The 22,986-nt window shown below is 35.5% G+C and overlaps 1 protein-coding gene across 1 annotated transcript in view; it reads right to left on the reverse strand.

Moving 5' to 3' along the window:
* The window catches only part of SNX13 (sorting nexin 13), a 41,382-nt gene extending 19,320 nt beyond the window's left edge, over positions 1-22,062 (reverse strand). Inside the window, exons 1-15 of the mRNA XM_010160287.1 lie at positions 21,952-22,062; positions 17,001-17,103; positions 12,924-13,013; positions 12,429-12,550; positions 9,953-10,074; positions 9,701-9,802; positions 8,981-9,069; positions 8,475-8,558; positions 5,941-6,079; positions 5,323-5,411; positions 4,604-4,703; positions 3,564-3,757; positions 2,343-2,447; positions 786-918; positions 27-64 (exon numbers count right to left, since the gene is read on the reverse strand). Of these exons, the coding sequence (XP_010158589.1) occupies positions 27-64; positions 786-918; positions 2,343-2,447; positions 3,564-3,757; positions 4,604-4,703; positions 5,323-5,411; positions 5,941-6,079; positions 8,475-8,558; positions 8,981-9,069; positions 9,701-9,802; positions 9,953-10,074; positions 12,429-12,550; positions 12,924-13,001 (1,395 nt within the window). The 5' untranslated portion in view covers positions 13,002-13,013; positions 17,001-17,103; positions 21,952-22,062. The remainder of the gene's footprint in view (positions 1-26; positions 65-785; positions 919-2,342; positions 2,448-3,563; positions 3,758-4,603; positions 4,704-5,322; positions 5,412-5,940; positions 6,080-8,474; positions 8,559-8,980; positions 9,070-9,700; positions 9,803-9,952; positions 10,075-12,428; positions 12,551-12,923; positions 13,014-17,000; positions 17,104-21,951) is intronic.
* Positions 22,063-22,986: the final 924 nt, after the last annotated feature.

Consider the following 22,986-nt stretch of genomic DNA (forward strand, 5'->3'; position numbering starts at 1 on the left):
AAATAAGAAACAATCCAAGCACTTACCAGATTTATGCTGCCAGTAGGAGACCCATTAAAAGATTCTGGGGAGCAGTGAGGAAGGGGAAAGGGAGAAACAGGTTAGAAGATTTTCTCCAGTGTAGGGCCACACACAAGAAAAAGATGTAAAAACAAAACACAGAAAACAATGAACAACTGTGGCACTGGGTAAAATGTTGCTCCCAACATATAAGTACTTCAAGTTTCCAACAGACACCTAAAGAAAAGTGTAAGTTAATACAGCTATAGATATGAAATAAATACTCCAGAGAATATTCCTTTTTAAGTTTATGTCACCACATGACTGCTTCACTGAGAGTCAGTTCAATAATTAAACAATTTCCGTTAGACTTCTACAAGAAGAATTACTTTAACTGCTTTAAAAAGCCACCTCTTCTGTGTACTCTCAATTTCTATTTCCAGATGAAGACGACAGTTAAGTATTAAAACAAGCCAAGAAGTTAATGAACTTAAAATATTTTCATATAAAAATGAGAACTAGAGTTGCATACTTATTTTGGCAACACATCTGTTACCAAGACTCAACAAAAAATTTAAATGAGATTAATAAAGTTGCTACAGGGAAAAAAAAATCATTTGACTCCCAAAACAATTCACAAAAAAGCCCAAGGTGGAAACATTAACTTAAAAATCAGAGCTACTAAAAGAACTTTGATTTCTCAAAAACCAGTGGGTATAGTTTTCTTATTTTACTTTTAAAGCAGAAAAAAGGATAGTCGAAGGAAACCCCCTTACAGAGCTCACCTCCTTCACCATCATCTGATCCTCTGAAACTAGGATCCTTTAGCATATCCAGCTCAGCTAACATACGCACATACAACGCATTCTGTTTGAACGAAGGGTAGAATCTTTCGTCTCGCAGCATCAATTCATACACCTTATTGAAATAAAAATGCCAACATTAGAAATACTTATTACATTTTTTTTAATTACACAAACTTCATAAATTCTACTTGACCAGCTTGTATCTGTGAATTCTAAGATGTGTCTCCAGGTTTCCTTTAAAATCCTAACGAGAATTTGTGATATTTCAATTCAGGCTTACCCTTAACGAAAAAGTTATGAGAACTAATTGTGCTAGAAGTATCATACAGTCTCAGAAATTATCTAACTAATGGCACATATATAGGAAGGAAAGTAGCACATTAGCTGTCCATGTTTCTTCTTCTCCTCTTAACCTTTCCAATCACACCATGAACGTATTCAGTCTTTACCCACTTCCCAGTAGGTTCTCTCTCTGAGCCCTATTCTGTTCATAAACTATAAACACAGATTTGCAAACACTTAGGTGGAGAGGTGAGAACAGGAAAAGGAAGGGAGGAAAGACTACTTTACTGGAGATTTCAAGTTCAGACAGTACAGTATAAACCCAGCTAAGAAAGACCACACCACCTCAAAAAGTTATCTATATAGCCTTTACAGTGACAGTATATATACATATACACACATATCTATATGCAGTGGGAATTAATTCCTGATGTTTGGATACTCATGTCAACCCTAGAATATTTTAACGATGATTTTCATGGAACACTTTGTGCAGGTGCTATCACCTGGAAAGAATGGAAATTTTCACGCAGGTCTGATGAAGTCAGTTTCTTTTGTAACACAAGAGAAATTAATGCTCTTCAGCAGAAATCACATGCAAGGCTCTCCTAACCTACTCTGAGCAATACAGATTTCACAAGGTGTTTTCATTAGTATTACATGTGGGTCTCAAGTAAAATAGAGTGACTCTAAGTTCTAATGCTCATATCATATCACTCATTTTTAACATGAAAGAGAACATGAAGTTAATGACCTAAAATAAAAACCTATCAGACTGGCTATATAATTTATTGCCAGAATATTAAAGATTCACTATATATAAAACAATATATATAGTAAAATTATATATATGTAGTGAATGTGTATATATTTGCTGCTTCTGAGTGCTACACATGTTTACATCCACCTTTGAAAGACAGAGCTAAAACCAGACCAAAATTGTACCACTTAGTTATTCTACACAGGCATGTTTTCTTAAATTGGTGCATAAACACAAATTCTCAATTGTGCTTCATAATTAGTTTCATACAGGACACCTATTCCTTCGATGTCTATTGCTCTGAAAACCATGGGCTGCATATAGCTAAGCAGAAGCTGGCAATTTAAAGCATGATTTTTATAGAATAGGAAAAGTGGTAAAACTGGTTTAGGTTTCAGGTATTTTGAGTTCCTTCCTCCTTTTTCAATGGTTATAATGACATTTAATACTCTCTAGCATTAATGCTTATGAAATACAGGATGAAAAGAGTATACCTTTCTTTGAATGTCATCAAAGATTTCAGGTGTTGGATCCTCATGGTTCAGTGTTTCTGCCAGTTTTGCTACTAAGTTGTCATCAATATTGACTCTTGGAGATGCCTGCCATAGAGATCTAAATCAACTTTTGCAGCAATGAAATAAGAAAGTTTCTATTTTCACAATTAAAATTAGCAATGCTCTATGCAAACTGAATTTCTTCTTGATAAGCATTTTTAGCTATAGCACTGTCTGGAACACAAAACACGAGTCAGACCCACTGCTCCCCCAAAAGTTCAGAGTGTATTAAAACTCAGAAGTTTTAGGACTATATGCTAAGAATCACCTCAAAACCAATATGCGTGTCATGGTTTAACATTATTTTGAAGCAACATCTAAACCAGATTACTCTCACAAAACCAGATTTTATTTATTAATACAAAGATCTAGATTCAGAAATGAAGAAAAAAAAAGCCAGTAAGAAAGCAAATGGATGAAGTCCTGAAGCGTCTGAGGAAGGGCTAACAGTCTGTCAACTCTACCAGTCAGGGTGGTTTCTTATGCAGATGCTATTACAGCCACCAGCATACTAACGCCAACAGCCAAAAGATTCCCAGTCACCCCCTGGTATGACATATTTCAAACCACTGCCCATTAAGCTTTCCCTGTTTTTCTGTAAGGAAGACAGGGAGCCAGCACTGAACCAGATGCAACATAGCTCACTTGATCCATCAAGCACATCTGAGAGGCTGAGTTTATCAGCTTTGGAACAGTCTAAACCCAGTCTTAATCCAAGTCTGTACAAATATTGGGTTGCACTTTTTTGAAAACATTTTGGGAGGGGGAGGGGGGAGTGGAAGCAGAGGGCAGGGTAGAAGGAAGGGGAAAGGACAGCACACACAAAGGGACAGAATTTATCATGTCTTCACGTTTTCTCTAGTTTCCCTCTATTCTAGAAATTCAGCTTCTGAGGAACATATTCAGTGCATCTGACAGGACAGCCAGTTCAGTATAAGCCTTTTTAAATGGGGGAGGTGTTGAGGGTGTGTGTGTGAAGGAAGACGTCTCCTTACTGCTTGATGTAAGGACAAAGAAGAAACACAAGTAATAGCTTAGGTATCAACTCGTGCTACATGACATCCATTTCCTATTAACGTAGCTGTAACTACCAAAGAAGCATCTGTACAAAGAATAAATTCCAAACAAATTCTAAACAATGCAGAAATAAGTTATTTCTACCTTTTCTGATAAATATTGCTCATAAACTCCAAATGCAGCTGCTCTTAATAGACCCTTGGTTTGATTAGTCTGATGTTTTCCATCTTTCTGCCGGCTTTGAAGTACCTCCAGCTGTTGCTGTGCCGTAACCCTGTATCCTTCCACTGTCATCCAGAAAAACAGATGTGCTTGGCCACCAGTCTGCTGCATGTAATCTACAGAAAACAACCACCACACAACTACAGTTATTGTTGTGCACTTTAGAATAAGAATTCTCTATGATGTTAACTACAAAATCGTGAGCAAAGCCTATGAACTAAGCACTGAATCCTAAAACGCGCATGTAAAAGGTGAATCCACCATTACTGTATGGAAGTAACACGCTTGAAAAAGCATGATACAAATTAAGAGGAAGTTCAAACTGGAAATGTAACAAACCACATGCATTAAAAGGACTACCATCACTAATAAAACAGATCGATGTTCTTAGTAATGACCAGCCCAATAATTTCACAGAAGAGAACCAAACATCAGAGTACTGAAAAATTACACAACTTCAATCCATCTATTATTTTCTTGATTGTATGATGAACCTAAAATAATAATTCAGTGACTGTTATTTCAGCTTCTCGAACAGACAATCCTCAGTAGCCTTGTAATTCTCTAAACATCAATCTAGCATCTATAGTAATTAATTTTAGCTTCACTAAGACCAGCAAAAGACTAACAACTGTGATAAGTTTCAAAACCATTCCAGTTATAAACCTCTAAGTAATTCTTGCAATAACTGTTCTAAACAGAACAAAAACTTGTGAAGTGACAGACCAAGAAACATTGCAAGAACAGTCTAACAGAGAGACAGCAGTGAAACAAGCCCAATACAAGCTTTTGGAAGTAATGAATATGGTGTTCTGATTTGCAGAAAAGGATTTGATTCCTTCTGGCAAGGGGCTTATACACAGCTCTCAGCAGACACCTACATTTAGTGATTTCAAGTGTACAGTCCTGTGAGTAAGAACACTGTTCATAAATAAAAAAGAAACAGATAAATTAGCACTTACCTATAAAAAACTGAAGTGCAACATTGTCTACCAGAATATGGTCCAGAGGGACTGTGCAAAGTTTTCCAAAGTTTGCTGCCAGTTTCACAGTATCTATTTCCTGTAAGACACACATTACCTTGGAGCCACACCTAGGTTCCATTAAAAGAATCAAGAAACTAAGCAAAGTCCAACATACTGACCCTGTCAGCCTTAAACTATAAAACAAACTACAGAACAAGCAAACAAACTATATGAGGTTCTCAAATTTAACATCCAGTTTGCCTTAGGCTTTTTGTACCTAAAGAGGTAAGCATGTCTGACAAATGGCAACACAGAGTCTACAAGGCATTTGAAATGATTAGCAGGTGGCACCTTTATCAACAAGAAAACATCTTTGCCAAAGACTAAGCTCGAGGCACAACAAGGTATTCACTTGTGAGCAGAACCCAGGTGTATAAATACAAAGATGCCTTGCATCTATGTAACATTTTGGTTTTAACTCTTGTATTGAGAAAGAATAGTTTTAAGATGTACTGACATATCTGAACTGCTTTAGAATTCTTTAGAAATGCTTTCTGTACTACTGCAAATAAAAGACTAACTTCAGTTGTATAATGTATTCCTACAACTATGTACTTCAAGTTGTGTTTCAAAATGCAAGAATTAAAAAGGTACATTGAACCAGTAAGTCATCTGCAGCTTCGCTCTTTCAGAACTAAAAAAATTCTAATACTTACTTTTCCTGACTGCAACCTCTGAATTCTTGAATCACATACTTTAATAACATATAATAAACTGTTTATTTGATTTTTTATAGTGTTGATATCTGAAAGAAAAACAAAGAGGATTAAGCAATGTAGATGAGTATGTAAACCCTTGTTCAGAAATGCTCTAAAAGTATCATACAAAAGTTGACATACAACTTAGAAAACACACCAGCTCTGAAGAAAAGGTTTGTTTGTTTGGAGTTGAAATACCTTAACCTTAGTGCTAGAAGTGAACCAGAAGAAATGTTTTTCTCTTTCCTCTTTCAGATTAACTGTTAGCTGACTACCCATTAATACCTAAAGTATTACTGAAGCCCAGCGCCCCCCGTCAGGCAAGTTTCAACTCAGTGGAAGTATACATACCTAACTAATTAGTCTATTTTTTAAAGAAGAAAAAAAAAAAAACTAACACCCACATATGAGGATTCAAATTTTAACACTTCACATACAATTTATTTTGTTATTTAAAAATAAATCAATGTTGTATATTATGCTGTATCAGAGTTTTTTTTCTAAACTCTTGGAATATTCTTCACAGATCATGCTGGCAAACGCATTTCATATTTTCTAAAACAATACAGCACTAACCATCTCCTGCTGTATCTAGAGATCGAAGATATTGCAGTTCTTCACTTGCTTTATCTTTCACTGCTTCCAATTCTCCTATATTATCACTTAACTTAATAATATTCATAAAGGCCTCATAGTTACAGTTGGAATCACGAATCTGAAACAGAAGTTTTATAGTGTGAACAAAGCAAAACAGGTAAAAGCACATGACACTTTTTCATTAAATGACTTATTTTGATACAGCACTGAAAAGTGGCATTCTGAAACACTTTGATGCTTCTAAACCTTTCTCTTGATACTGAAATTTTACATGGACCAAGAGAGAGGAAGCATGCACATAGTCAACACCTACTTCATACCATCATTTTCTATTTTCAAGAAGTACAAAGATACATGGAAGGTGTGTCAACCTCTGTAATGAAGATCTTTTTCCAAAATCAACCTCCTTCTGCTGTCACCCATCTCCTTAGCTAAGTAGGCAGAAACTGGTGAGACCACTGAAGAGGTTCCAGCTTTGCCAAGGACACCTGCAAGTGTACAAGCTCCCAGTGTTATGGCTCATTAAGCTACAGAATTACAAAAAGAATTAAGACATTGTACAACGCAACCAAAACTTACTGGGGAGGGGGGAAGGAAGTGACTGAATTAATACCCTCTCTGAAATCCTAATTCAAATATCCTTGTAAATACTATCAAGCTATTTGAATACACACTGTTTTCTCAGTACTGGCATAGGGTGAGCCTGCCCTGGGGTCTCAAAGGCATTTGGGCAAGCAGAGGAAACCTGCTGTGCTGCTGAGGTCACTGGAAACCGTGTTGTGAATGCAGCATGGAGATGAGGGGAAGACTGGCACCTCCACAGCACGTGCATGCAGGTGCAGAGGGTTGAGTTCTAATGCTGTCTTTACCATCTGAAGCCAAAAGGAGTCACATCACTTACATCTTTCGTAAGTGCACACTTTGATATGGAAACATAATACTCTATCTGTACTGCAGAACTGCACTGACATGAGTTGCAGAGCAGAGAGAATGTAGACTGGATACCTTTGACCAAAGTTAATGGAAATTCTTCCTAGTAATCTGCTTTTACAAATAATAGTACAAGCAATTTTGTGAAAATGTGAATTTCAGTGAAGGCAAGACAAGTTTGGATTAACTTTTAATTTTATACTGAAGCTTTAAATTTTATTGCAAGAGAGTTAGTATTGAACTGTGGTGTGCCTAGAAACATGGAATTAAACTTCTCATTTTCAGAAATGGAATTTTTTCATTCAAATCCAATTTTATGTCAAAGGTACCCAAAGGAGCTAGAATTTAAGTCATCTCTACCTCTGACTTCAATTTCTGCAACAATCTTCGTTTCATAAGACGGTATTAAATATCTGAAAGCATTTATTCTTCCTTATCTTTCCCCCAGCACATTTAGTTCCTCATGTCAGAAAGCAATTATGAGAATTAATATTTGGGACATCACCATCATAACAGAAAGCTTTATAAAAACCTCAGAATTCTATCTTTGGATGCAGCCGGGGGCAGTGCTCAGTAAATAAAGAATGAGGCCAAGTTACAAATAAAGAACATGCGTAGGAGGACAGGGGAAACAAAAATTAAGAAACTTAGTCCATATGAGCAGCAGTATCTTTTCTTATTAAAGTTAAGATCCTGCAGAAAAGCAGCACGCAAACTTTTACATGAAACGGGGGTTGCTGGAGTGAAGGAAACAATGTACATGCACACTTGAATTCGTTTCATACATAAGATCTTTTACTCTGAAATCCAAAGGGGTTTTCAGCATAGTACTTAAATGCACACTGTAAGACAAATATATGAATAAAAGTAGAGAAGACTTGGGGAAATGTAAATAAAATTAAACTTGATTCATGAGCTATAAGGGATAATGAACTCAATAAGCTTTAACTTGCTTTGCAAAATATCAGTAACACTAATTAGTGTGTGAATATTGTACTCACGTTAATTTAACTACATACTCCTACTTTTAAAAGTTTAGGGATGTTTTTGCAGGTACATTAGAGAGATAGCAAAGTAAAGACTTTGTTTCTTCCCATTCAGTTAAATTATTAAGGGTTACCACATATGTCCCTAAAACAAACACCCTGAGATTCCTTAGCAGAAGTGGGAAAAAAAAAACAAACCCCACACACCAAAAAAAAAAACCCACAATCTTACTACTGGCCATTCTGGAGGCCTCTTAGGCTTTAAAGGACACATCATAGAGAGTCAAGGAAAAAAATTTGCAAGGTTACCGCCATGCTTCCTGAATAGCTAAGCAAAAGCGTCACAGGACTGATTCAACTTTACACTGTGTCACACATCCGTTCTCATACAGGTGACTTTTGCTAAACAAAAGCAGCACAGAGTACAGATAACACAGAATTTGAATATAGTTGACCTAAGTTCACTATCTCTGACAACAGGTACCTGGTAGAAAAGCTACCAATGGATGTATCTGCCATGATTACAGGAAACACAAGTAAAGATTAACACCAATATATTCTGGAAATATCATTCATTTTAAACATTATAAATCTTACCATCCATATGACATACTGATTAATATAATCAGGATCACTGAGCTGGTTTATTAATGGAAGAAGAATTCCTCGCGAGAGGATTTCCTGAAAAACAAAATATAATAAATAATTTTATACGTTTATTCATAAAGCTAATATAATTGCAACAATTTAAAATGACTGTGTAGAGACTAAAAAAATGTGTAATTACAGAAAACACTCAATAGGCATTAGGCACATTCCTTTCCAATTAACATTAGAAGATGTTAATATCTCAGGAAAAACAAAATCAATTTTCTCATGCCTTTCTAATGTTAAATAGTAATGTAAGAGGTGAAAATCATCAGAAGCATTTAACAAATACCGTTCTCTCATATTAAACATTTATCAAGATTGTACTGCGTTTAAAATAACCTAACATTAAATTAAAAAAATTTTACAAAATCAAGTAGGAAGAGCAGTTCAGATCTAGAAGTTTTTATGACATTAAAGCAAAGAATTCGGATGGTTTCAGAGTCCGTACTTACCCTGACAAAGTATCGCATGATCTTGTTCTGGAAGTCTCCAGGAGGTAGCAATATATACAATAAAACCTCACACAGATCCCTTAGGAATCCTAGGGAGAGAGAACAAAAGCCCTCAGCATAATTTTCATATTGTGCTTTTTTATTAAGATGTGAAAAAACAGATAAAACCTTCAAATTACATTCAAATATACAGTCATATGTATTCTTACACTCCAAATATCACAGTAACACCTTTCAGACTGAATATAAGCAGCATTGATTTAAACCTGAGACACATCTAGAGTCTAAAAACCAAGACAAAAGAAAGCCAAATTCCAAGAACCAAATAAATAACTCCAACATATTTTCCTTATTTAATATATACAGGTTTGGGGTTTTTTCCCCCCCCTAATTCACACTTTGCCCAGAAAGATCACTATTAGAGTAGTGGTAAGAAAGGCAGATCTAACAAAAAGCAGTACAGATCTGCAAAGCCAACCTCCCTGCCTCCCAGAAAACATAGTTCTATCTTAAAATTCTCTGAGAAAAAGCTAAACGTGTATATTTCATTATAATTATAGCATTAATATATACAAATTAGAGAAAAATATACATGTGTAATAGATAACCATGTTTTGAAAGTCACATACTAAGATTTCAGTATATTTTATATTGTGAACGCAATAGTTAGTATTTTAGTCTGCTATACTAATATAACTTCAGAAGATAATATTGAGAGACCTTCTTCATCTTTGGGAGAAGTGCAGACTAGATCACGACAGACTTCTTTTTCCATTTCAACTTCAACCTCAAAGAATGTATCTACAAGTTCCTCAGCTTGGCCTACACAAAAGAAAACAAAAGTATACTTTTTTGGTAAAGATTAGAAACTTGAGAGCAAACTTCAAGTATAAAACAAAGCTAACTGTATTTCACATATGTAATATACCTGCCTACTCAGACTCAAAAAAAATATTTCAATCATTACATTACCTTTCATCTGATCACCTTTCTCTGCTATTCTTTGCTGAGCTTTTCTGAAAACTCGAAGATGAGTGCCAAAGTCATCAACAAGTCGTGTAGTGAAATAAGGCTGCCAGTCTGTTTCCTTTGACCTACCAGAAAAAGATATCCATGAAAATGAATTATTTTATCCTGAACACAAAGAACAGTAACAAATTTCTACTTCTTTCTCCCTGTAATGAACCACACTGATAGTAAACATGGAAAAGCAAAGAAATAAATCAGTCTCCTAATTGCCTTATCCACTGGAAAAAAAATCAAATACTGTAGAATATCACTCTTGCACCACACTGATATTTATGCTTGAATTACTTAAGGTCAACATGGTACCTGGAACAATGTTCTGAGTCATGACATTATCAAGTATCTGTGAAAAACCTCATATAAACAGTACAACCTAAAATTAAAATACTCCTCAGGTCTTTTTCAGCCATACTTTCTATAATTTTGAAGACACCTGAACAAAACTATTTTCTTCTGAATTTGCAAAATATGCATAAGTGAGAAAACACACATTTCACTTGAAGTTACAAGCGACCTATTATTATCAATAATTGATTCCACAGCTTATATGAGAGGCAATTAGCATGAATCTCCAATAATGCACATAGCTTAGCATCAGAAAATAGTCACTGTTAGATTTGCATAAATGATTTCAGTGGTATGAAAAAGATGCAGGTATTCTTATGATACCCATGCCTTACCAGCCAAACTGAAAAGGAACTTCTGCGCTTTAAGTTTAATGAAGCTAGATGTCAGTGATGGCTTTTACTCTGCACTAAGTACTCCCACTATCTGAATTCTCTCAGATACTTACTACTATCCTTCTACAACACTTCCTTTTTTCTGTTTGTTCCCTCACCCCTCTCTCTTCCCTCAGAGAGACAGCGATAAGGAACTCTGGAAGAGAGGGAAGCCTACTGCAAAATCCAGATGTGGAAATAAGCAGCGCTGTCTCAAAGGGCAGTCAATCAAAACCATCAATAACCCGGATCCAGCATCTGCAAAATCAGCAAATCACACCGAAACACTAGGTGGCATCCTTACATCGTCCGCCCTAACCCACAACTTCAAGGGAATAAAACCGTAAAAATCCCGCTGCATTCATTCTCTCCAGAAGCGCACTGGGTATATGAAAACAGAGATGACGCTACTAAACTAAGGCTGCTAAAGCCATATCCAACTACAGCCTTTATAAATACACCACATCATCTTCTCTTAATAGTAACTGCTGCTGCAGCCCTGTGAAATCAATTTGGTTTGTACAGAGCTGCCCAGGAGTGTTGGCTGGTTTTGAAGAGCTATGGCACTGCAGGAAAAAATAATTAAATCTGCTATAACTTGAGCTGCTTTGACACAAAGCCAGTGCTCAATACTGTTCAATTAAGTAACTTTGCCAAATGTACAAAAACAATGAAGTTGGATAGCCACATGCATTTCATGTAAACACAGGATTTCTTGTTGCAATATACAGTTTATTTAGCCTAGTTTTCACTATTTCCAACACTGTTTCCTAGAATTTCCATTATTTCAAAATCAGTAAGATTTTATCATACTTCATTTTCTCCTGGCATTAAACGCAGCTCTCCATCTTTGACCTTTCTTGCCAGAAAAGCACACTGACCTGCATTTTCAAGTCAACAGAGGGAGGGGATAAACTTCTTAGCAATTTTGAGGTGGTGGTGTTATACTCATGTGACCACAACCTCTTCTGAAGAGGAAACAGATAACAATCAGCACAGTGGGATGAATACCTGAAATCGTTACAGTAGGGTATTGTATAAAGGAATGCAGTACTGGGCTGAGGAATCAGACATACTAAAGAAGATAAATAATTGCCCAGTCTAGTTCCCTCACTTCCTGCTACCTGATCAAGCAACAGTAGAAAAAACGTGGAAAAATTAACAAATTATGTATTTGTTTGACCCAACCCTATTTTAAAAAAAAATTATGTATGTGACATATCAGATGAGCATTCCCTTAAAAATACTCATTGTGCTTAGATATTGAAGAGCAATACTACTTCCAAAAGTTGCCTGAGCTGATACAGGTAATTAAAGGCTTTCAGATGGACTTGCATTGGGAATAGCCCTGCTGTTTATGTGAAACAGACCTGCATATTAAAAGGTGATGATTCATGTATCTCAATGCTTAAGTTGCCAAAAAAGAGCTATTCAGTAATTTTAGACATTAATCTAAATAACTAAATGGCCATTTTGCAAAAGAGCATGACTACAAACATCATCTCCACTCATTCCTTTAGGGATCAGCAGAAGAATGTAGTTCTTAGATTATGATCTTAAAATTTTACATGTTCATTTTTCTGTAAAATACACTGAACTATGACAATAGATGAATTTACTCTTTCACCTACTAGCATACAACCCACAGAGGTATTTGTCCACTTGCTTAGACAGCGCATTGATGTAAATACAAGTCATCTCACCTGGCAGAAAACTGAACGAGTGCATACTGAAGAGCCTGCCTGATTTCCAGAAGAAACGATTCATCATCACTTAGTGTGTAATACCAATACTGCACATAGTCTCTGAGAGAAAACTGGATTACCTGAAATGGGAAAAATAAAGATGAACTAATTAACGAAAGACAACAAAATATAAAATAGCATTTTGTGCCTGGTAACACAATCACAGTCGTCTTAAAAGGTTAATGTAGTGAACCGTATAAAATTGTGAGTGAAACAATACAATGCACATACTGAAACCTCTTTTTCATACCGGTTTATATGCTGAGAAACTACAATATACAGAAGACAGAGAAATATCGCCCAATCTCCTGGCTCATCCTCAATGTTTTTTTCATTTACCACTCTCAAATATGATAAAATTTCTCAGCTTCTATTTGTCTCTTAACTACTTAGATGATACATAGTCCGTACTTAGAAAAATAAAGAGGTTAAACAGTCCTGTTAAGAACTTACCTGTTGCAAAGGCTCATCAATTATATTTGCACCTGTCAGTCTTCTGTCAATCTTAATAGGTCTGGCTTCACGTTTCATTTCTTCTATGCACTTAAGAGAGATTAGGAAATGTAACTTTTCATGTTTTCATTAAAAATCAGCTCTACTGTTTATGATATATGCATACTTCCAGTAATGATTTCATACAACATTAATTTTATATAATATATATAATTAGCATATAATTAGTTTATAGGACTTGCAACTCAGAGCAGTTAACTCCAAGAACAACTTTGTCAGAGCTGACTTTTGACAAATGACATCCTAAAAAAGAACACCCTTTATCAGTGCTTCTGGATGGACTAATACAGTGTCTTTCTAGAAAATTAAGATGAAATCTGCAATAAACCTCTTTATTTTTCACAGAAATAACAGCCCATCAACCTACATTATTGTTCAAAAAAAAACCCAAGTTACTTTATTCTCTGATCTAAAGAGAAGAACTGCCAAAAAATATAAATTAAAAAATTATAAGCCATAGGTCCAGTGTTTCAGTTCTATGTGACCCCCCCAAAGTGGCGCTCATTCAAACCAGTTAACAGTGAATGGCAATGAAATATCTGAGGCCAGAAAACATTTCTCCTCCTGCTTAACCAACGCTGTATTACAATGCAAAAGTATTTTTTGGCAAAATTCTGTACACTTTTTAATTTTCAAGACAAGGGAGTGGTTTAATGCTACTTTAATATGAATGAAGTGACTCATATTCAAACAATACTTCAGATCTATACTAATGAATTTACAAAATATTTTTGTCTTGATGGTGTCAAAAGAAAAAGTGGAATGATTAAGTATTTTTACTAAGCACAGCATAGTTCAAATTGCCAAACAAAATCGTTAAAAGATAATGTTGAAGTTTGAGGACTGCGTGCATAAGGCCATATTTAGGTAACGGAAAAAAAAACCAGGAGCCAGAAGTAATAAAGAGAGGGACACAGAGAATACACAAGGTTACTTGGTAAAAGTAACACAGGGGATTTACCTATCTCCATCAAAGCCCTAACATAGCATATAACCAAATGACTCAAAATAGAGATATTCAGAGACTAATCAGGGATCAAATACGCATTCCACTTTTGCACCTCAAGGGCCCTACAGGAAAGCTGGAGGGGGACTTTTTACAAGGGCCTGTAATGATAGGACAAGGGGTAATGGGTTTAAATTGAAAGCGGATAGATTTACATTGGATATCAGCAAAAACTTCTTCACGGAGAGGGTGGTGAAGCACTGGAACAGGTTGCCCAGAAAAGCTGTGAATGCCCCATCCCTGGAAGTGTTCAAGGCCAGGCTGGATGAGGCTTTGAGCAACCTGGTGTAGTGGAAGGTGTCCCTGCCCATGGCAGGGGTGTTGGAACTAGACGATCTTTAAGGTCCCTTACAACCCAAACCATTCTATGATAACAGTAATTACAACTTACCTGACAGCAAGCTTGCAATACTGTATCTAGTCTACAGAAACTCCATGTCTTTTGCATGAAGCATGAGATATCCGTTATGATAACAACTGAATATTCCACACTTCTGTGGAATTTTTATTGAAAGTATCATTCCCTTTATCAGTTCAGAAGGCTCTAAACTTGCTTTTCATTCAACATTATTTTAACATAAAAATGAAGACAATTATTTATCTTACACGGCCAGTCCGTTACAACATCACGTACGTTCCTGACAAAAAAGTTATAGTAAACAGATTTACAAAAGAAAAAGCAAGTCTAATCCTAATTTTTGAACTACCCTACAGGTATGCAAACAAACAAAAAAGTAGAAAACTATACAAACTTCCATCAAACTTACATAAACAGTTATCCTTAATGTGAGGCATTCATTATATATTCACTCATAAGCATAATAAGCAGCAACCAAGGAAACCTGTCAGCACCAAATCCCGTGATGTAAACTTAAGAATCTGGTACATTCTACATATTATTTCCATCAACAATTTTGGTGCTCTGAATTATAACTGATTTCTTTAAAATCAAGCATTTGGACATCCTTCTTAGCCTAAAAAATCCCCAAGTAACAAAAAACACTCAGTCAATAAAACTGACTGCCTTTGGGGAAAAAGAGCTTCTTAGAAAGAATCTGTATCATCAGATTACTTCTCAAAATGCAGCATCACAATTTCATACTGAGGTGAGTTCAGTTTGATTCATGGATGAAGCTTAGCCTATACACTAGACACTTAAAGAATATTAATTCTTCAAGACTGTTTTGGGCCTCAGTGTTTTGAAACATAAAAACAATTACAAGTTAAAAATATTACTTCCCAATAAATATAGGCCAGCAGAAATTTAATACAGAAATGGCAAATAGGAAACTCAAGCAAACCACACATTTGGTTATGGTTAGGACTCTTCTTGCATTGCTACTGAAAAGCTCAGCTAAGCTAGCTAACACTATTAATACAGCAGAAAAAAGAAATACAAAGCACTATTGTAGAAGACAAACACCTTTCAGTTGGAAAACAACTTCAAACAGCATTTGCTAAGCCAGCTGAAAATAAATACCTTCATGCTACAAAACTTAAATCCAGACATTAGTCAAGGCAGGTCAGTTGAGAAAACTGATGTGTCAATAATCCACACTAAAATCCAAAGTCAAATTAATAAATTTGCAAGGATTACAAAAAAAAATCCACAACATTTTATTATTTTATAAAGCAACCAGAAAATACATACATACTGTGCTCAAAAAAGTAACAAACAAAAAAAAGTTTCAGCAACATGGAGGAAATTTACAATACAGAAACACTTCTTGTAAATCTGCTCTCAAAACAGGACATAAACAACATGCCACTATCCATATAATATAAGCACTAAAATCTATATAGCACCAAGAACCTTAGTCCCCTGACAGCTGATGTTTCATTAAGAGCACAAAATCATTAGTTGATTGCTGACTTGCCCTTTTTCAGCCCTAAACTTGGAATTTTTCATTTGGACCAGTGATGTTACTTTATGGTTTAGAATATACTTAAGTTCTAAATTTACCTCAGCAGATTCAAAGACTTAAGTGAAAAGGCCACTTACCATCTGAGCTATGAAACAGTCAGAAAAGAAATTCTGTGATCAGAAAACATACTGCTGAATCACAAAACACATTTCTATATGCTACTGGTAAGAAAGCTGAACACACTCCCCTTCTATAGACAAGATGAAGCATAGTGACCTGACAGTTAAGAAAGGGCAGGATGTTTCAGTCCAAACAGTTGTTACATTAAATATAACATAGCGAGCAATCTTTGGGTTAAAGTGTCTTCTCTATTCTGATGAGTGCAAATGGATTAGGCCAAGATATATCTAAACTTCTGCCTTGGCTATTAAGAATTAATTCTGTACTAGACACATGCAGATTTATTCAATTAGGAACTCTGAATTCAGGTCCATCAATCAAAGTGATGTGTCTATTAAGAATTCAAAAAGAGAGAGCTGAAAAGGGGATCTCACTGCTGTTCCAACTTTGTCTATTGCATTTCCAGGATTTTTGCTTGGTCTTAAAACGTAGCCAAAGATAACAAGTTCTGCATCCCTGTAGAACAACTTCTACATCCCTTGTACTGTAAATTAAACTTTATTACAGTTTAATCTTCTTAGTTAGGCAAGCAACTTTGACCACAAACAATCAAAAGAATCAAAACTGGAGACTACAGAGTGATGGAAGAATCCTAAATGGTCAGTCTTGCAAGAAAAACCAAGAAGGTACTACCACTCTCACCAAAACCCACAAAAGTAGTCTAGAAAGAAATGGTTTATAATTCCCTCACAGATAGTATTAGCCAGTTATATCTTCCTTATTTCTCATAATGAAGCTAGAAACAATACTTGAAACAAACTTTCCATAAATGCTTAAAAAGCTTGTATTTCAAAAAGGAAAAATCTTGCATTTCACATGCATATTGCAGATGAATCAAAATATAAAAGCAGGCTCTTTTACCCTATGAAATGGGTACAATTCTTAGATTTAAACTGATCAGTGTCATTCTAATACTCAAAGTTATAAAATCTGATCTACAAGTTAAGACCAGGAAACTGTCCTTACCTTAGGGATCCCAACTGACGTACAAGGAAGAAACGAATGTTCACACTGCTCAAGGTATTTTTCTGAGTTACTTTTTCCAAATAAAAGAGTAACCACAAAACCCCTAAAATGGAAAAAGAAAGATAAGCTAGAACAACTGTCATCTTCCCTCCCCACTAGAAAATGTTTCACAGCAGGTTATAGAATGATAGTATCTGACAATTCTCATCATTTACTCTCCTCGTACAGTGCTCCTCCACAGTATAGGACACTGCTGAAAATATCCGATACAAGACTGGGAAATTTCATACTTGGTATTCTCAGTCTTGATATATTCTTCTCACACGGTATCTCTACACAGCACTATCTATACTACACAACCTGCTGCAGGAGAAGAACCTGGGATGGCAGGGTACCTAGATTCACAAATATTAGTACAGGCAAGGGATACATATATAAGCTGCTCTGGTTGTATTTATATAAACAAACTTTTACTTCAATACTACAAAGAAATAAAACCTTTAAAGATACATTTAGGCCTAAAAAAAAAAAAAAAAAAAAAAAAAAAAAAAAAAACAAACCCGCCACACCACAAACCAGGCAGAAACTGACATAGTAAGTGTAGAAAAACTACTGGTTGCATATGTTGAAACAAGAAGAAAATTTTCAACTGGGAACTTATTTTAAGCTGCAAAGAAAAAGAAACAAACAAACAACAACAAACACCACCACCAAAAAAAAAAAAGCCCTCCCACACACTACAGCCAACCAACCTACCAAAAAGAAATAGTCCTGCCAGGCTGCATAAGAATAATCAAGGAAAAAAAATCTAGAGGATAACTGAAGTCAGATACAAGGTGCTGGGTTTTTTTGGGTGTGGAGAGTTTTTTTTGAATGTTGGGCATTTGGGGTTCTCTGTTGTTTTGTTTTTAATTAATCCAGCAAACAAAATCTGAATAAGCATACTCCTGGAGCATTTATTTTAAAAGAATATTAGAACAGAATTCATTTTCTTCCCTCATATTCTACAATGATATTTAAATTATGATTTACAGTTCAGCAAGACAGCAGTTAATTTAATTATTGTTTTATTTATGATATAATGAAGGCCTAAGGGAAAAAGCAACCATTACCAAAACTTTAACCTTGCTACAACAGCAAGAATTTATTTACAGCTTGACACTGAGGCACAAAAAAATAAACATAAAACTGATTTTACTAAGAAATAGATGAAAATCTGAAGGCTGTACCAATTATAGCCCAAACAAAGTATGCAGCCTTTGAAAACTCAACCACTTAAAAAAAAAAGACTAAGATGTCCCCGGTGCTCAGACTGGCCTTGGGATGGTTAAACACCCATAGCTTTTAACACAAATCTTGAAGTATTCAATTTAAGGCCAACTGACCAACATTTGTGAACACCGGAACTCAAAGAGTTATTCCAGGCTTGAAACATGCTGAAACAATACATTCTTTTAATATAGACTGCTGTTGATGTATGATACTCTTACTTGCATGATTAGAATAAAATTGTTAACCACGGTAAAATATGTCATTTGAAGGTTTTAATTGTTTTAATTCCCTGTCTGGGAACCATCCTTTTTAAGTACCCCAGAGATTCAGTAATTTGGAAGCAGGGAGGAGGTCATTTGTACCTAAACAACACCGGGGAAAGGGGGGGGCGCGGAAAACACCCGCAACACCGGACCAAAAAAACCCTACACAAAATTATAATTGTTTACTTCATAAGGTGTAAGAAAATGTCACTTAACGCTCTGATTCCCTCACAACCATCTTTATCTGCCAACTCCATGTACTCTTTCTACATATGAAGACAAAAAATAAAAGCAGGTCTAACTGCTCTTCTGCTCCAGATACTTCCAGACAGCTTTAAAGTCATAACACCAACAGTGCTAACAGCATCATAATTCAGTTCAAGGACAAAAGCTCGCACAGAAAAATCTCTATTAGTTTCCCTATGCTTCGAAGTTCACTAATGTTTTGGTTTGGAGGGTGTCTTGTTGGGTTTTTTTAAGTATTAAAAACACTGGCAAGGTGGGGAGATGTGCTTTTCTTTTATTCAAAAGGATTGAAGCCCTGGAAATAAGTAGCTATAGAGTATACATATTTTTCTCTCAAATTTTATGATGCTTTTAAAGTTAATGACTCATGCAAAAAATACTAATACACTACCATATATTTATATTTTAAATATATGCTCTTTTTCCTAGATGTATTTAAGTATTTTCATTTTTAAGCTAGAAATGCTAGGAGCTTCTGCCTCTACAACAGAAATTAATACATTTTATTATCTAATTTAAAATCTTGTGTATTAGAGAAGGATAAATAGCCTGACCATTCAGTATAAATGTTAGCTAACCAGAAGCTTCTGGTGTAAATGCTTATCTAATTAATCAAGAGGATATTCAATACAATAAGTGAGAAATCTTAAAGTCTTTTCTCTAAATGAATAGAACAGAAAAAAGAAGATATTGTATTTAACTTAAATTTTTGTTATGTTTTTTCCCAAGATTATTGGAAGGCCAGCTTTTCACAGGGAGAGATAAACAACAGAACAACATAAAAGATAGAAAAATGAGGACTACAGATTTATCATTTTTCCCTCAAGTCTGAAAAGTAACAACCTTAGCTGAATGTTTTGTGGAAGTCAAAAAGCAGCTTCAGAACCATTCCTGATTTGGTCAGCAGTTACAATTCAGTGTAGGCTGCCAGTCACATACATATGGATGCAACTACGTATCAGTAATTCCGGCTTTTGACAACAAAGCAAATTCCATTAAATGGCAGAGCAATTCATGGTCCAAGAAAATTCATTTCCAACAGCATCGGAAGCCTAAGGCTGTTGACAGGGCTGCAATTCACATAATTTTTCTTTTACTTCCTTAGGACTGAAGGAGGGAAGGAGAAAGGTAAGAAACATTCATAGTACAAAGAGAAAGCAGATGGCAAAAGACAGGCCCAGCACTCAGGTTAAGGCGTTTACACCAATACGTGAAAGTAGAGGCAAAAAATATTTCATGAAGATCAATGTCTTGTAACAGTCTTGGCTACACAGATTAAAGAAACAATATCCAAGTTTCAACATAAAGTTCTACCATAAAAATCCATGTCCAAAATTGTTATTTTGCTCCAGTAAGGGTACAGTAAGTATTAGTGACACTGCTATAATCAAGAACAAAAATTATATTATTTTCTACATTTATATATATTATGTTGATACATAGTTTCAAATCATAAGTGAAAAAGTTACTTCATAACATTAATTTGTTCCTAAGAGAAGCATGACTAAGTATTTTGTGTAATTTCACAGGAATTAACTCAAAAAGAAAAAGGAGGCAAGAATAATTTAAATATAAACCTATTTGACCTAGTTAGCACTTGGAGTTCTATATGCTGAATGTTAAAAAGTAGGTGTGTTACTCTGAAAGAGATAAACAGTGTAAAAAAGGGCCAGACCACAGCGTTAGCCAAGATGTGTATGTTAAAATAATGAAGTAATGACATTCTACTGGAAGGGCTGAACCTTCATATCTATCTACATAAGTAAACACAAAACAGGGAGATGGACATAAACTCTGCTTTAACAGATACACTACCACAACATTAATTTATCGTTAAGAAGATCAATGTTCACTAACCAGATACAAAACCGAACCAAAGCAGCCAAAGAATCACAAAGACATACCAGAGCTGACTCGAGAATGAGCAAGCTCAGGCCCCCAAGGCAGCCCCATAGTGGTAAACTGCAGCTGACTTCAGACACACTCCATGAGACACCGCTTTGACTGTTAGCTTTGAAAAGCCAAGCACCCAAAATTGAGCAAGAAGATCCTAAGAAATTATTATATCCCACATTATTTTTCATACTGCAAATACTACGGAACTGGCAATACAAAACAGTAAATAGACAAACTCTCACCCTTTGGACGAACTCTTTACCTTTGGGCAAACAGCCAGCAAAATATGTCAATCATATGTATCAAGACTCAGTAGGACAAAAGCATTTAATTTGAAGTTAGTTTGAATTTAACTAAATCCTTGGCCTAATAAACTTACTATTCTGATTTCTCAGAGATGGAATTACAAGTTAATACAGTTGGAACTGAAACATAGCAGCTCTAATTCCAGCCACTAAATTCTATTACATTTTTGATGAAACATACATTATATTCTGTACTGTATTCACTAGGAAGGGGGGGGGGAACCAACCCAAAACATTTTAACAGGTCCAAACACCCCATCAGAAATCCAGAAGATCTTGGAAAGCCTAGAAATGTTACTGTCCTACTGACTAGTCTTGTGAGTAAGAGAAAAGAGGAATACCCCATTAATACATTTAGACTTTGCACTAAAACCAAGATTTTTAATGGTTAGAAGGCAAACGTTATAATATACAATGTAATAATGGTGTTAGACTATAAAATCATTGCCTGTTTGCTCTCTTCCTGTCTATAAAGTATGAACTGTCTACAGCTGATGAACTGATCTACTTGTTTAAAGATGTAGCATCACTTCCATACACCCAGGAAAACACCCACTCCCTTTCTTAATGAATGAAGTATATCTTAGGAGGAAAAAAAATCAGACTGTAATAAGGAAAGGGGATATAATTACTTAGTAAGTAGCTGAAAAAAGAACTGACACTAATAAAAAGTATGAAGTGAACATTGGTTTTATGTATTTGTCCTCTAACATCTCTACTTTTTCTTTTTCTAAATCAGAAATCTTTTTTGGGCAAAGGTAGTATAAGCACTACTCAGCAGCAAAAAAAGTTACTTTTGACAAAATTAAGATATCACGAAAACACATTTTGTTCATAAAGAGCTGCTCAAACGTAGAAATATTAATTGCAGAGAAGTAACTTCAGATTTTTAGAGCAAACTATTTGCTAATACACATTTAAATTTTACTTCCATAGTAAATTATACAACACACTAAGTAGCATACTTACCCACCCACAAAGCAGAGGATATAAAATGCAAAGTAAAATATAGCGAAGGGTCCAAAAGTTAATAGAAAAAGCACAAGGCCAAGACTTCCCCATCCCCATATGGAAAGACTGGTCTGTAAACAAGAACACATGGAAAAGGAGTAATTAATGCAATATTCACACAACTTTAAGTCTTCAAAGCAAGTAGTTTCTACAAAGCTTGACAAATTTTAACTACATATTAAATAAGTTTTGCTTGATGAAATAAAAACTATAGGTTTTTAAAAGCATATTGCTATCAGGTTATACTGTGGGTTAGTGGTCTAGTTTAGCCAACATTAGAGCATTTTTCTTTACAATATTGTTACTTCTCTATCACTTCAGATGCAACTATCACCCTTTAAAGTGTCATTTCTTTGTCTTCTCTGTTCTCATTCTGTGCACTCTCCTTTCTCATGATTCCCCTCTTCTCCTCTGTGAAATCCACCGCTATTTGCAAGAAAATTGCAGGCTTTGTAACAGAAAAGGGAGAGACCAATATAACCTCATTTTGCACAACTAAACATGTAATTTTCCACAGTCAAGCAATACTATTTCTTCCCTAGACTGAAGCAGTTGCAACGCCAGAATAGTGTCCCTTTAAGTCATGTCACACAGAGGTCAGTGGGTATAGCTACTTTTACTCTTCCCTTTAAATAAAAGAGAGGGAAACTTAAGAAACTGATTACTACCTCTAACAAACTTTACCACAGCAATTGACATTCAAGCAATTCTTTGAAACAAATATAATTCTGCTTTAAAAACAGGAAACTTAATACAGTTAAGAAAGAGAGATCATAGAATCACAGAATGGTTTGGAAGGGACCTTAAAGGCCATCTAGTTCCACCCCCCCTGCCATGGGCAGGGACCCCTTCCACTAGACCAGGTTGCTCAAAGCCTCATCCAGCCTGGCCTTCAACACTTCCAGGGATGGGGCATCCACAGCTTCTCTGGGCAACCTGTTCCAGTGCCCCACCACCCGCTCCATGATTAATTTCTTCCTAATATCTAATCTA

This window comes from Eurypyga helias, unplaced genomic scaffold (genome assembly GCF_000690775.1).
Source record: "Eurypyga helias isolate BGI_N326 unplaced genomic scaffold, ASM69077v1 scaffold16941, whole genome shotgun sequence".
Taxonomy (NCBI): Eukaryota; Metazoa; Chordata; class Aves; order Eurypygiformes; family Eurypygidae; genus Eurypyga; species Eurypyga helias.